We start from the raw sequence: 16721 nt of genomic DNA, 5'->3' as shown, positions 1-16721 counted from the left end.
TTATCAAAACTAGAAACATAAGAGCAAGGGGAAGACGCCACCTACAGGTGACAGTGTATTAAATGCTCTGGAAAAAAATTCCAGCTCCACATCTGTATGTTTAATTCCATTCTCCGTTCTCCTCTTTAATGCGAACCACTACAGCCATGTGGAGTGGCTGGGTCAAATCTACACACAAACAAACAACTGTTTCTAGCTTTAATCTAAGGGTAGATTTATACTGGCTCTACGTGTTCGTGTATGCATCATGGCTGCCTTGCGTATACTGAGTCCGTTTGGTGCGTTGGTTGTGCACGTCCAAAGAAAATAAATGCTATGCGTAGGCAAAGTGTAGTACACGCATAAACGGTAGGGGGCACTGCCAAACAGCAAGTATATCTCTACCCTAACCCTGGTGCAATTTGGAAATGATCTGCATCAAAAGGCACAAGGTAGGATCACGCACACACCTAGTTACTCATACACTCACCCAGTCATTCACACACTCACAGCTTTGGACAGTTTCACACACTCACCCAGTCACTCACACACAGCTGTGGACAGTTTCACACACTCACCCATTCACTCACATCTGTGGGCAGTTCACACACTCACCAAGTCACGCTCAAAGCTGTGACCAGTTTCTAAATTAAATTATTAAGTTTTAAAATAAATTGTTCCAACCATTGTTTAAATGTGTAATTTTAGGCTATAATAACAGTCAGGCTGTCTGAAACTACCTATTGCAACTTTAAAGGCCATATTTCAAGGTAATGTGCAGGAATAGTGCTGAACTGATTGGTTTGATTCATATGTACAGTCATCACTCATTTTAAATTGCTTCTTAAACATGGCTCTTTTTTTGCTGATTATTCTGGATTCCCATGTATTCTGGATACATGTTAGTGTCTGTGCCTGTCTGGTCCGTTTTTATTTTGTCACTCGTCATATGTGCACTCACCAAAACAAACTCCATGTACATCCAACATACTTGGTGAAATAAAGTAATTATAATTTTTAATGTTTTGGGCTATTTATCATTCATCTGCACTTGGCCCAAAATTCCTTCAGCATTTTTTTCTGAAAATCAGTATGTTCATCTGGACTGTGGTCCTCTCTTTACAGCCAGAACAGCCTCTTCTCTTCTGGGGAGAGTGCTATTGAACATTTCTGTAGGATTTGATGGCAATCACACACACGAAAGGGGTCAGTTAACCTACACCCACAGATTCCAGCTTGTCCAGGAGGCACTGGATCGAGTTGAGTCCTTCCAGGGAACACAGTTCCACTGTTTTATTTAGCATAAGGACATTAGGCTCATGTGCAGCTGTTCCATATTTCGCTTAAATGTTGTCCTGTAGAGAGATTATAATCTGACTGGGAGCACACTTCCTACACAGGCGTGTAATGAAACATCTGTACGTATATAAATTATGATAAGGATGCATTGTTTTTAAATCTCTTTGATGATAAGATGCCATATTATATAACGCCATTTATGTGTAAAGAAAAACAACTCATTCAAACTCTCGCGATATTTGGCTGCTTCCATCTTGCCACGTTCCCGTTGCCGTGCGAAGGTAGGCGGGGCAGGAGCGCGGCTAGCCACACGATTGAATAAACGCAGCGGCCTCCCGACGCTGATTGGAGGAGATTTTCACTAGTTCCGCCTGCTAAATTTGTTCTCACTTCTTATTGGCCGAGAGGCGTGTCGCTCAAACGTGGACGGTGCTTTGCTTCTGGAGTCCGAGAGATTTGAGTTCTTCACTCGGGGCGATATTAGGAGCTGAAAAACAGCGCAATACCACCTTAAATCGGCACAGGGACACTACACAACGAGAAAGATGTCTAAGAAGACAAGTACCAAGGGCAAGAAAGGTTGGTACGGTGCAGGAATTTGGAGGAAATATGGGGTAAAACGGAGCATGAACTGTTCCGTTCATGGGCCTGACAGTCTGGGTATTGCACAAATCTGGGTTTATCAGTTAACCAGATAATTTAATCCCATAGTTAAGGGCTGTCCAATATGAATTAACGTCCTTCTAAGGATATCTTGACTTTGGGCTTGAGATATCTGACTAAACTTATAAATCCTGTTTTGTCGAAGCCCCTCCAGTTCTGAACATTTTGTTTATTAACACTACAGACTGAATTAATGTGGGAAGGTTGAATTGTTTTTATTATTTTGCTGTAAAAGCACGCAGATTTAAGTCTTACGCGTTTGCTACAGATTCATTGACTCTTTTCGCTCATTGACTCCTCTCGCATCTCCAGCTCAGTTTGCAAGCAAATACGGCAGGGGTTTTTCTGTAGCTAATCCTATTTATTTCCCATTCCCTGCATCTGCCCGGGGCCCTGAGTCCTGTTTGAACCCATTTAAACCTTTAACCCAAGGCAGGAGCCTAAGAAGACACTCAATATTTTTATTATATCATTCCTTTTATTGCAGAAATCCTTTCCTTGATTTTTCACTGATTTCTTTCCTAATGATTTTTAGTGATTTCAGTGCGTTCCTCTTAAATGCCCACGTGTCCCAAATGTGGGCGGGGCTACACGTGGCCTTTTTGCTGTTTGGTTAAATGTATATTACAATTTTGCAGCTACTGTTTTCATTTATTATTAATGTTGTCTTTAAGCCTCAGAAGTCACCTAAACCCAAATTAGTTTTCAAGCTTTAACCCACAGTTTAGTGCAGTCCCGAAAAATTGGTGCTCCTTCAGATGTACATCATCTCCCTTTTTTCTCACCAGCTAGTGTTAATATTTATTTTTTATTCTTAATATTAATAACCCAACCAGCTTTCAAACCCACCTGAACCTATTTTACACACAGTTTGTGGTTGTAGCTTTAACCCACAGTCCAGAACAAATGGTGCTTATTTAAATGTAGGATAGTGAGGTCCTTCCTCGTGTTGAACACATTTCCACAGAACAGGGCAGAGTGAGTTTTTGCATAAGCTCGTGGCTTCTGTGTTTCAGATCAAACCTGCACAGCCCTTGCCACACCCAGCACCAGTTAAGTTCCCGGTGTTTAATCAGCTATGAGTTAATTCAGCTCTGGGGGTTCTGCTTTGCTTTTACTTGAATTATTATTATTATTATTATTATTATTATTATTAACCCACTGTTCCTCTAAATGGTCTGTGTGAAATCTAACAGATTAAGCATTTGTCTTGGGTTCCAAAATGTGAAGTTTTAAACCGTTTTTTTTAATGTTTCTTTCAAAAAAGCACTCTGTCCCTTTCAAGACAAACCAATAATCCACAATGAAAAAAATAAATAAATAAATAACGTCTGGTTGCAAAAACTTACACTGAAAGCCATTTTTTATAAATATTAAATGCTTTGTTCTAAATTTGTTGACTGATGTTCTGCATTTTGTTTTTATTATTATTATTGAATTATGAATTAATAAAGTATTAATAAAATGTCTTATTGTTTTAATAATAATAACTTTTTTATATAGTACACATTAAAAAGCAGCTAATATTTTTAAAGCACAACGGAACAACTAGAGAAAATTAGTCAAGGCAAATGTGCAAGAAAATTGTAAATAATCACAATAAATATAATAGAAAATCAGTGTTAAAATAAAATATAAAAATAATGGATCATTAAAAATAAAGCCTAAAAAACTTAAACGTGGTTAAGAAACAATAGGAAAAAAGCACAAAAATAAAGGAAGTACAATTAAATAAGTGAAATAATAAATATATTTTTTAGCTAAATAGTTTAAAAATATATTGTTTCTCCTGTATCTGTTTAATTTTATTGAAATCTTCCTGCAAAGCTCAGTGAACTTTAAATTTCTAAATTTCCACGATAAATAATAATAATTGCATTAATAATAATAACTCACTGGTAGGAGTCAAAGTGGAAATTATTAGACCTTGAGTTTTTTAGGTCAGTTTCCTGGACACAGATTAAACCCTTGGCTTCGGATTTACAGTTTTAAAAGTAAAATATAAATTAAAATAATGGGAATGATGTTCTCTTTGGGGGAAACTTTATTTTTGGCCAGAATTTATGGTCACATACCAGCGTTTTGAAAAACTGTATTTGTATCTATATAACAACCCTAGTGTTATGATTTTCCATAACGCGAGCACTGTAGTGATTTGTAGTGTTTTATTAATTTTATTTTAATACAGTTTTAAAAGAGAAATAAGACCTGAATTGAGTGTGTAGAGTTAAATATAGTTTGGGAGAGGTTGTGGAGTTCAGGTGACTTTATATCACTCCAAATCAAACAGTTTCATGGCTTTAAAATATTAATTTAGATCAGTACTCAGGGAAATAAAGCTTTAATAAGATTTTACTGTGTACTGTACTGTCTAATGATCTTCTACCCTGAGCTTTGTCCAGCTTTGATGTTTACAGATGTGTTTTATTATCTTTAATAAAGCAGTTATGTCCTGGTAGCAGCACTGTAATGTAGTCCAGCTGTGTGCAGCTCTGCTCTGTGTTCTCAAACTGAACTGAGTTTACTCTTTTCAGGCAACGTCATCTCCTCATCTGTGACTCCTTCTCTGAAGGCCAAAGTGCTGGTAAAAGAAAGAGCTGTGCATCTCACCCCTGCTCTAGCCATCCCCTGCGAGTTTAAGGCGGATGGTTTACATGAGCGATGCATGTCTTTGGTGTTTGTCGGAATGATTTGTGCCATGGCTTTGTGTTAAACTTATTTATTTGTGCCTTAACGATGATAATTACTCTTTATCACATTAACATCCTCACATTTAATAATGGGGTTGTGTCTGTTTAAGTCCAGTGTGTATGTATTCTGCCCCAGCTGTGAGGAGTGTGTGCTGAGTATGAAGTAACAGCATGGTTTTGTTCACTAAACCATTGGCTGTAATTTCATCTGGAGTTTAGACGTTAAAACTCGCGCAGAAAAGCGGGGCACTGGGTTAAAGACCTCTCAGGACTCACTGGGGGGAGTTTAAGGGAGGATGAGCACTCAGGAAAACACACAAACCTCAGTCGACAGTCACAGCAGTTTCCGCACTCACACGTCACGTTTACATTTGTGCTGCAGCTGTTTTTAAGGTGTTTTTAATGTGGCAAGGCACAGTGTGGGGTGGGAGGGTGTGAGGTAAACAGTAGAGGCTCTTTGACTGTTTGTGGATCTAGAGGAAAGTGTAATTCCAAGGGTGTGTCTGCTCAGAAGGAGACTAGTGATTTAAACACAGGACGTGAAGGGGAGAATTCAAGAGAAAGTCTGGAAGGTGTCAGGGACAGGGAAAAGTTAAACAAAGTGTATCCAAAAAAAAAATTGTGTGTGTTTGGAAATTGATTGTGGATTCTGTAATGTGAAATAATTACCACAAACTGTTAGTGCATTGATTTTTATCAGCATGGAACAAAAAGTACAGACTTAAATGGAACATCTACAATTGTGGGGAAATGCAGCCCTAAGCTCAGCATCGTTTAAGGTAGAATGGTGTGTTTGAGGAGAAAAATGACAGTTCGTACATGGCTGAAGTGTAAGTTTTTATTCACTGTTTGAATTCCCAATGAAAATCATATATAACTCAAGCTGTTCACTTTTGTAGCACTGTCGGTAATGCAGTTAGATGTCTCACGATTTTGGATACATTTCCACCTTAAGTGATCCAAAATAGCAAAAATAAGTCAGTGTTACCCGCCTATGGAGGATTAGAGCAACATCCTCATCTCGATTTGTGCATTTAAGCATTTGGAGTCTCTCTGTTGTTTAAAAATAACGAGAGACAGACACACACAGACAGACACACACACACACACACACACAGACAGACAGACAGAGACACACACGCACATGCACACAGACAGACATGTACTTTACACAAGGTGTAGTACAGGCATTAAAGCCAATGTTTGGGATTTTAAACCAAAGCACATTTTATAAAATTGAGAGGATGTTTCCTCCCCATTTGCTGCTGTCTGCTTGTGCTTTTTGTACACAGCCCTGGCTCCGAAAATGGGAAACAATCAAAATAGTCTTTGTCTGAGCAGGCTCTGGCATTTTATCATTGCTTAACACTGAGCCAGGTATATTTAAAAAAATCTAGAGGCCTTTGGACTGTGGGGAGATCCTGAACGTTGAAAAGCATGAAAAGGAAATGAGGATGTTGCTCTACTCGTTCTCCATATTTGTGTAATTAGGGGTTCAGTAATGCAGCACTTCAAACCCTATTGTTTTTGTCAGGGATTTTATTATTGTACGTCAGTGGTGTTCTATAGAGATTGGACCTTTTTAAAATCTTTTCAGCTACATAAATTGTTGCACAAGTTAATTTTCAGTTGAACGGAAGTCCCCCCTACAGGAGGTCTCTCTCTATTTGTGTAGCTTTTATCTAAATGCACCAGAGTGACATTGTCTTACTCAGCGTGCTCCAGCCGGTGCTGTTTTTCAGGGCCTGCCTGTTCATGCCCAAGGTGTGAGGAGGTTTGAGCTATTTAAGTTTCCCTGCAGGCGTCCATGTGTCACCCACACACTCTGAGATCTGTCCTGATAACAATCGCATTGAAGGCTGAGGAATATAAATGAAATATCCTGTGGGAAATTGCCTATAGAAGTGTGTGATGTCCCTGTGATGGACTAGGGATCTTTCTCTCTCTCTTCTCTTTCAGCTGGTTTGTATTTACTGTGAATGACCCTGACTCTCTTTCCTCTTCTCACCTCCACGCTAAAGGACCGTTTCTGTCTCTTAATCCCACCCACACCTGAGCTACTTATTTTAGTGCATATAAAGATTACTATACAAATATATACAGCACAAAAATCAGAGACCACACAGCGTTTTACTTTCCTGCTAAAAGATTAAAAACAAGTTCTATAAAACAAAAATCACATCACATCCACAGAAATTCCAGCATCTCTGAGCTACATCACAGCCAAGGAGACATCAAATGGCTGTAAAAACCATTTTGACCAAGCAATGACACACTCAGATCTCACCATCTTCCTTGTTTCATGAGGGGCTACATCATCAGAAGTTTTTTTGCAAAAGTGCAGTGGAAGGAAACACAACTAATTTTTCTGCTGAAATTTCTTTGCTCTGCATGACATTGATGCAGAATGGAACCTAGCTATTATCACTTCCCCTTCTCTCTCTCTGTTAAGCAGTGGCCAGTTAGTTGTCCTCCAAGCTTGTTGAGCACAGATGACCCAAATTGTGGAGAGAACTTTGTACAAATCCCACAAACTCTAAGTGGCAGTAATGGAGAGTACAGCTGCTGGCTTATGGTGCTTCCTTTGTGCACTCCATTGTTAACAGAGAGTATTTTTAACGCTAGAGTCTCTCTGTGCTCTTATTATTGGACGGTAAGAACAGCAGAGTGGAATGGAGTCGTCTCTCCACCCCTTTCCTCTGAGTGCTCGAGATTTCTATGGCTCGTCACACTGACAGATCTAAAAATAACCCACAAGGGCCGGCCAGGTTCCACACTGGGTTCCGGCTGAATTCACGCAGAACAAAAAGCCAGCAGCATTTGAGTCTGAGCTGGGGCTCAGGACAGGGACGGGACTCAGAGCTCTGTGATTTTAACCCTGCAGTGCGGAGGGATGGGGGAACCCAAGGCCGAGTTGCAGGAGGTGCAGGAGGAAGCAGGTAGAGGAGCTTCGCTGTGGGGAATAAACTCTTTAAGACCGCGTTAACTGCGTCGTGTGTGTGGAGCTGGAAATGTCAACAGTAGGTCTGATATGAGTAGGCCTGATCAAGGCCATAGTTTAGAAATAATAATTCTAATATTTAATATGGGAGGAACAAGGACAAAAACAAGAGAAACAGATGAGAACAAGGAAGAAAAATAATATCAGGGAGAAATGCTGAAATTAATTATTTGAAAGTGTAGCCACTTATTAAACTTTAGAGTTTGTTTATAATATGTTTATTATGTTTTGCTGAAGTTAATCATGGCATCTTGGTTAATTTTTGGAAACCTGGTGAACTGTGTGAGTGGACTCTTTACTGATCCTTTGAAAAGCGCGAGAGAGAGAGATTGATTTGACCTAGTGAGGTACACAGCGGACAAAACACCTGTTCTTTCTCTCTTTCCAGACTGGGGGCAGCACTCAGAATAACTCCAGTTGTTAACTGTTTGAGCCACAGTGCTTTTAGAAATGGGAGAGTTCCAGAAGTCTCTGGGGCATTTGAGCTTAATGCCTCTGTCATAAAACTTTATTTCCATACTGTCATTTTTCTTATCTTTTGGTAATGCTGGTTTATTTTGTTTTTATAATAGAGTCAACATCAGCATCAGGTGGGAAATGTAGCATCATGGTGTTCAGAGGTTAACGTACCCCTGAATGAGGAGAGAAAGCCCCCCCCCCCGAGAAGGAGTGTGTGTTCTGAGTAGAAAAGAGAAGCTTATTGTCATGTGCTGCTTTTATTTTAGTGAATTTTGTAGACAGTTAATAATACACAAATTAAAAGTCCTGGACACATGGGATTATTTGACCTGACATTAATGTTGTTTACATACAAGCCAGTTTGTTTTAGTTGAAGACTGGGGGCTCCATTTCTCAAAAAACTGGCAGTGGGGTTGGTTCTGGAGGAGAAAGTTTACCTCTGGCCTCAAGAATCAAAACAGTTCCCCGGGTGAAGTACGCACCTCTCCCCAGGAGAGAATAATTGGAACGTTTTCTTGTGGAAAAATCTGTATCATCCAGATCTTCGGCTCTGTGTGTTGGAGTTCAGCAATGTTTACTCACTTTAGCTCCCAAGTAAATACCTCTAATACCTAATATTTCTCCTGGTTCTTAATTAAAGCTAGGGTAGTTGATTTGTTTTAAAAACATTTATTGTTATATTTTTCAAAATACACTTAACATCCTGATAGCAGCCAGTAAGTTTAAAGATCTGATGACATAAAGAAAGAGATTTTTGTGTATATAAACAAAAATTGCAAAAACTGCAAATAATTAATCCAGTCATTTCTTTCGGACCGAGGAAAATTATTGAATGGCTTAAAGGAGCAATCTGTAGGATATTTACTGTACTTAGTCATAAAATGTGTGTGATCATAGATTAAAGCATGATCAAAGCTTAAACACTGCTGCCTCTCACAGCAATGCTAAAGCAGTATATTCTCCTTGAGAAGTGCCCAGTCCGGAGCGGAGCTCCTATGATTCCGCCCTCCTGTCAGATGAATTGCCTGTCATCCTGCCCTCTGTCAAATCATTTTACAGTCCACTAGTGGCCGGTCTACAAAAAGTGAACATAGTTGATGTTATATTTTATTATATTTTACCAGATCCAGAAAGCCTATGATTAGATAGAAAGGAATAAACACCATAGGTGTTTTATATAAAGAAAGTGAGGTACAGCGACGTTTGAAAGTTGTCAGTATTGTGTTTTATAAGGTGAATAACATGATTGAAAGGTGTAAGTACCATTTGTTTGTTTGTTTTAAAGAAATTGAGGCAGATTCGTGTGTGTTTCTCCATGGTGTGTGTGTGTGTGTTTTAAACAAATTACGGAGTAATAATTGTGTTTGAAAAGCCTCACATATTCACTTATTTAAGGTAAAATGAAGAAATCAAGCTTGGTAGTACACAGCAAATATAAGTGTTTCACTAAGTAGGTAGATGTTTTAGTGACATGATGTGCACTTGGTTGTGTGTTTAAAATGGGAAATAAGAAGTGTTTCAAAATGAGTTTTGTTTATAAAAACTAGCTTTAGTTTCACGTAGCTATTTAATGTGGAAATTAATTTTCAGTAAGAAGCTGAACAAAAACGCAAATAAGATTCTTAAATGGATCCATTTAAGGTGGAACTAAATGCTTGAATACGAAAATTATGAATGATTGGTTGAATAATACAGTTGGTTTGTGTTTTAAGTGGATAAAGTGGAATAATAGTTGCTTCAAAAAGTGCTTGTGCTATAGTGCTTATTTCAGCTCTTAAGTTGGAACAGAGAATTCAAGAACCAAGAACTCATAAACTGACTTGTAAGGTGGAACGAAATGTTTGACTTCGAAAATTGTAGATCTGCCTCCTAAATGACATTTATGTCATTTAAAGGAAAATCAATAAGTAACACCAGCATTGTCTAGTCAAAATATTTCAGGTGGATTGGACAATAAAGGCTTGTAAATGCAGATTATGGCACATTCTTCTTAGCTGTTATGGCCCAAATTCTTAAACTCTTCTTTTGCTTATTCTTTCATTTTCCTTCAAACTGGCAACCAGACTTGAACATGAATTCGTCTGCACATAACATACATGAAAACTAGCACTACTGAGGGCTGGAAAATGGCAGAGAGATGACGGCATGCACTGATATAAAACTAAAGACAAGAAAGTGAGTGGCAGAAATGATATTCAATAAAAATAAGTTGAATTAAGCCAGAGGACAATCCAGAGTAAATATCAGTAGAGCTTTCCAATGGTGGAGGACTCTGTTTTCCTAGTAGACCGGTAAATATATAATTTATCATCAACTTATCATTGTGTGTGTGTATGTGTGTGTGTGTGTGTATATAGCTGTGTATGAATAGCTGTCAGCTAACTATCTGTCTGTGTTTATCTCTTTCATATTCTGCACTGTAGTTTGAGTGAGTGTTGGTTGGTGGTATTTATGTTATATACTGTACATTATGTAAGCTATATATACACACTGTTCAAACAAATAAAGGAAACACATCATAGATCTCAATGAATGAAATATTCAAGTTGAGAACAAAATAACAAATATTATCAATATTATTTAACACAACAAAAATCTAACATCCCATGAAGGTCTGGATTTGGAATCATACTCCAAATAAAAATGGAAAATTAAATTACAGACTGATCCAACTTCCTCAGGAAATTGATCAAGACAAGAAAAAATTAGGCTCATTTGTGTGATGTGGCCTTCACGTGACGTATGACCTCCCTACAATGCCTTCATCATGCAGGAACTGCTGACACCTTTCAGCCACATGAAGCCTAGCATTGTCATGCATCAGAAGGAACCCAGGGCCCACTGCACCAGTGGTCTCACAGATGGGTCTGAGGATCTCATCCCGGTACCTAATATGTGTGTGTGTGTGTGTGTGTGTGTGTCTGACTGCACGAATTGGGTTAAATGCGGAGAACCGGGTAGGTTTTCAGTCCCAGCTCACTTGGGGTTCCAGTCGTGCAGAGTAGGTACTAAATGGTGACGTGCAAACCCTGCAGAGCGCTGATTGGCTAGAGCCATGTCAATCACCATGAAATGAAGAGCTCATTCAAATCTCTTAAATTACAGCAGCTTTCACATTTATTTTTTATCGGACTCACAATGGCATCTCGTAACTTTACCTCCGAGTGTTTTGAAGAGGTTTACATGCTCCTTGGGTTGGTGGCCAACAAAAATTTCCAGTGAAATCCGAATGTGCAACAAGTAAAACTGATCTGTGAGAACTGTGGCGTGGAGCCATGTTCAGTCCAACACGCAAATACATGATGAGTAAACAGCGCCTAACTTTTCCGCTGCTGCTGTTGTGGTTTTGAAAAGCCAGCGATTCCTGTTAGAGATGGGGTTTTGCAACATCACTGGGTACATTTTGCGGGGGAGCCCTGCCAGTGGAAAAGTGACAAGCTTTAAGCGTGCCAAGTCATGTAGAGTCGAGTTGATTAGACCCAGTCCCATGCAGTGGAAAAGCACCATAAGTTACTCTTATTTTAAAGTAGTACTAACTGCTATCTCAACATTAGTTTGAAAAACTGTGATTAGATTCTTCCCTGAAATCCATCATCCATGGTTACCACCCACTCCTGAACTTGTAATTCTACTTGTTTTCTTTGATCTTCATGCTTTATTTCTTTCCTGTCTTTCAGACTCCAAGCCCCAGCAGGCAAATAAGAATGGGAAGAAGGCTGAAGCAGGTGGAGGAACCTCCTTCTTCACCTGGTTCATGGTGTTGGCTCTTCTGGGAGTGTGGACCTCTGTAGCTGTGGTTTACTTTGATCTGGTCGACTATCAGGGAGTTATCGGTGAGCCATCTTTTGATGAATGCACAGCATGTATTTCTTCGGTTGGTTTGTTCCATCAGGTCAGATTGCAGGTTCGCCTCCAGTCAAAATATAAAATATAATCCTCAGACACAAGCTCTCTTAAATATGTCACTTGATTACAGTTGTCCTTCCACATTCAGGAACAACATCTTTATGCCCCTCAAACCTTAACACGGATACTGTTGTATATTTAAAGCAGCACCAAGTAAGATTTGGTATTTTTGCTTCTGAGCTCCCCCTATTGTTGCAGAGTGTAATTCACTTTTACAGTACTGTCCTGAAATCAATGGGGAGTGACGTAGTTTCCTACCCTCTTCCAGAAGTTACATTTGCATTTTCTGCAGTGCTGTACCTGGAGTAGCAACGACAGAGGCTCTATTCTCCCTTTTACAGCTCAGTGGAACATCTAGCTGATATTGAACCCAGTGTTGCTTTAACACACATAGTAGATGCATTTTAAAACGGGAGTATCAGTAATGCAGGCTAAAGCAAATTTCACAGCACATAATACGCTCATATTAGTTAGTGTTGCCACATGCAACACGTATGAAATAACATGCATTAACTGCATGCATTTCCACATTATCAACCAATCAATACAGCTCAACCACTTCTGTCTGGTATGAAGTAGCAAGTATCGCTGATTACTTGAAAGTTGCCTCGGATGCCTTGTAGCTTCTGATGTGAAGGGGGCTTTATACACACACACACACACACACACATTGAGGGAGGTAATACTGTTTTCTTTACATTTTCTTGTCTACACTCAGCGTCTATGAGGTGAAATTACAGATGCCAAATAATCAAACCTGTCAAAGTTAAACCAAGAAATGGATGGCTGACTGTGATCTGAAAATTTTTTTATTAAAAGGTTTATGCAAAAGTTTTAACAACCCTGGTGAGGTAGCATGTATACACTGTTTTCAAGGTGAAAATATATTAACATATCTCTGCAGGGAAGAAACTTAAATATGATTATTTAATGTTGTGCAATTTATTAATTTGCCAGATATATTCCTTGCCTTTTACACAGGCCACAATTTATTTTCCCAATGTGTTAACCCCAGCAGATCCCCAATAACTGGGCATTAAATATTCACATTTGTGTGTTCTCTGTGGCGGATATCCCTTATTTTCACTTGCACTATTTTCATGATCTTTTTTCTGTTGAACTGCTGCTGTTAGATGGAACTGTGCATCTTTATATTTCTTGTTGTCTACTCTTAATTCCGCATGCAGCTAAGGCAAAGGATTTGCGTTATAACCTTTCAGAAGTGTTACAAGGTATGATGTTAAACCCAGTGATCAACATTATTTTCATTATTCATGAATCAACTCATTCTTTATCATGTGCTTCTGTAGTTCTATAATCCTATAGAATTACTATAGAATTATAGCATTAAAATAGTTTCTACTTTCTACATTTTTAACACACAATTAAAGGAACAGTTCACTCTGTTCTACTCTGCTTGTGTGTTTGATTGTAGCTATTACAAATATATTAGAAACGCTTATAAATATTTAGAAATTATTCAGTACTAACCATGTAATGATATTAATCAACTACTACCATACAATTGTGATGAGATTAGACAGGGTTTTGCTGGTATGAGTGGATCAGATACAGCAATGATGCTAGAGTCCACCAACAAAACATATCCAGTCAACAGTGTTTTGTGGGCATGGACATATGTCCACTTATGAAGGACTACAGGACAACCAACACAAGCAGAATAGTGCATGGAGACAAGGTTTAAAAACACCAGCAGCACTGCTATGTCTGATCCACTCATGCCAGCACAACACACACTAACACAACATCACATCAGTGTTACTGCAGCACTAGGTTTAGGGTCCTGACCATTGAAAATCAAGGTGAAAGGGGGCTAATAAAGTATTCAGAACAGCAGGTGTATAATCACAGAACTACAAATAGGAGCTGAGAGGATAGACAAGGATTGTTGACACACAGGTTGCTTTAATGTTATGGCTGTTCAGTGAATATAGGCAAATAAGTTTAGTATTAGTTGCAAAATGTGTTCTGGACATTTGCAGCAAATGCTTCATCCTCATTAATTCATAACCGTTCCGATGACTGAATTACTGAATTAATATAATTTATTTTTGTAGGTAAACTTGTGTCCTACGACACTGACGGAGATGGTGACTTTGACGTGGAAGATGCCAAAGTACTTCTAGGCAAGTGCATACTTTTACTGTGACTTTCAGATGTGGAATTCTGTTGCATGACTGACTTTTGGTTCACTTTTGTTCTTTGAGATTTTGGCAAATAAAAACCAGAGCATGTGCATGGCATAGGAGGGTTTATTCATTGTGTTTAAACACGTGCCTTGAACCGCAAACCTTAGGAAAAGAATACAGAGGTTTCTGAGCATGCATGACTTTTACAGTGTGCATCTTGAACTGGAGGCAGTGGTTTACAAAACTGGAAAAAAGGAGTTTTAATATTGAAACAGCGTAAGACTTCTAAAAATTTAAATTATATTTATCTCTGTTTTTTAGGTGTGCATTTCCATTATCTCATTGCAGGAAACTTTAGATTGATGTTATATGTATTTACAAAAAGCTATTCATCTCATTCCCACAGCAGTGAGTTAGTTTTATATAGGATGTACAGGGCTCTAAATTCGTAGCTGTGCTGCAGTGCCAAATCCGCCTAACATTTTTCACTAGTTTCACAAGGTGTGTTTTCTTTACCTTTTGGATAGAAATGAAAGTAGGTGGAGTGATGCAGCAGGAGAATGTGATATTTTAAAACCTGTTGGTGCAGTTTTTAACAAATTTTGGTTTAAAACCAATGAGGTACTCAGGTGTGCTGGAGCGCCATCCTGTACCTTTGAGAGGAGTTGGATTGATATTTTCAACATCAGTACTTCATCTCACTAATCTGTGAAGGCTATGAAATCTTCCCAGCAGTGTTCCTACATCGAGTGTACAGTCTTCCCATAACAGCAGAGGTTGTTACTGGAGTGAAGAGAGGAACACACTCTTGTTTCATGTCCTTCAATTCAAAGGGAATATTGGACATATTTGTGTTGGCTCCACTTTCCCAGAGCTGTAGACTAATTACACTCTTTCTGTCACTTACGACATAATAAGTTAAAAAAGTGAATCACCAGCTCTGACACAGCATGGTACCTACTCTACTAGACTCTCTTTCATCCCTGGTCTCTGGTTGTTTTTCTAATTCCACAGCTCCCCCTTAAAATGTATCCGTGGTCGTCTCAAACCCTGTCTCTTACAGGAATAGTGGGCTTAATCCGCACTTAATGGCAGCAGTAACGTTAAGCATTATTTACTCATCGTGTACTGGTATGTTGTTATTTTTGGGACCGAACACACCTTCGACATCAGAATACAGGTACAGAATTTACCTAGTTGAAAAGCAAAAAAGAACAGTAGGGTTCAGACCATGCAGTGGAAAAGCACCATTTTAAAGAAATAGTTTGTTGAAGAGAAAAAATTGATTTTGCCAATTTAACATTAGTATTTCATTAGAAAATCTCAAGGTGGAACGAAGTTTTTTTTATCAAAATTCCTGAGGAGGAATTCAGCGAAAATGAAGTAAATTGCACGTTAACATGCAAGACGTTCTTCGCTGCTCATTTTTATGTGTTCTGGATTGGCTGTTGCCCCTTGTACGTATGTTGGCTGACACCAATGTGAACGTCTGCGCATGGTGCAGGTATCATTACACAGAGGCGTTTCCATGAATCTTCACAGATGTATAAACCAGGCTTTAGACATGCTGTGTCCACAACCACAAGTCCATGGGACCTAATGAAGACCAAGTTGCAAGACTCTGGCCCACTGATTAAGCTAAAGAACCAAACGTGACAATTTCACTAAATTACTCCTTTAATGTTAGAACTAGTCATGTCTCTGCATGCCCCTGTCCCCTGCATCGTTTTCCACACTTAAATTTGCTTTAAACTTCCTTATCTATAGCTTCTTGAATGGCACTAGTTTCCTTACCTACTAAAACCTTGCATACAAATTCCACTCCCTTTGTCTTTCTCCATTTTCTCGCTCTACCACTGTTCTATCTCTTTCTCTTCCTCTGTCCCTCTCCTTTTTCCTTTTCTCTCTTTCCCCATTTGCGTAGGGCTGACCAAAGACGGCAGCAAAGACAACTCTGAGTCCCTCGAAGAAGTGCTCGATATTTTAGCGGAAGAGGGCTCTGATTGGTTTCAAGGCTTCTTCACCTTCCTCTATGACGTTATGAGTCCATTTGAGACGCTAGAGGACGAAGAAAACGAGGCGGCAGCTGAGGACGTTGCTGGCACGTCACAAAATGATGGGGTTCAGGGTCAAAAGACCTGTGTGATTTTAGGCCTTCAAAACCAGTAGTCACGTTTTCTTCTGCATTAAAGGCAAATGCACTTTACCAGAGGAGAGCTCATCTCCATAAACTCTGATTCCCTGAGCGCTTGATGGAAAACAACACAAAAGTGCTGGGGAAATTTTGTCAGAGGTAATTTCAGAGGACACTTAGGAACCCTTAAGATGATGTCACTGGGATCTTTCAGCTTTGTAAATCCTGTATGAATATCAAAGCTTTGTTATTTATGCATTTATGCAGTTCTTTATATAATATCTCTGGTATTTTGCTGCTTATGTACAGAAGTCAATAAGAACAAGTCCTTCCTGTTCACCACACTATCTCTAATACAGGTATTTATAAATGTAAATTCATAAGAATAAGTTCGTGCACCGTCTTTGCCACTTCGATGCGAAATTTACAATACTAATATT

At 38.9% G+C, this 16721-nt stretch overlaps 1 protein-coding gene across 3 annotated transcripts in view; it reads left to right on the top strand.

Moving 5' to 3' along the window:
- The first annotated feature begins 1710 nt into the window (after positions 1-1710).
- asph (aspartate beta-hydroxylase) overlaps positions 1711-16721 on the top strand; it is a 32934-nt gene continuing 17923 nt past the window's right edge. Inside the window, exons 1-4 of one of the 3 annotated variants that reach the window (XM_066662371.1) lie at positions 1711-1857; positions 11769-11924; positions 13185-13229; positions 14076-14144. In XM_066662371.1, coding sequence (XP_066518468.1) covers positions 1824-1857; positions 11769-11924; positions 13185-13229; positions 14076-14144 — 304 coding nt within the window. In that variant the 5' untranslated portion in view covers positions 1711-1823. Of the gene's footprint in view, positions 1858-7288; positions 7571-11768; positions 11925-13184; positions 13230-14075; positions 14145-16721 lie in introns of those variants that run through there. The other 2 variants (XM_066662361.1, XM_066662378.1) reach the window with 2 other exon arrangements.

The sequence above is a fragment of the Hoplias malabaricus genome, chromosome 1 (assembly GCF_029633855.1).
Source record: "Hoplias malabaricus isolate fHopMal1 chromosome 1, fHopMal1.hap1, whole genome shotgun sequence".
In the NCBI taxonomy this organism is placed as follows: Eukaryota; Metazoa; Chordata; class Actinopteri; order Characiformes; family Erythrinidae; genus Hoplias; species Hoplias malabaricus.
This window is presented reverse-complemented; position numbering and strand designations above follow the sequence as displayed.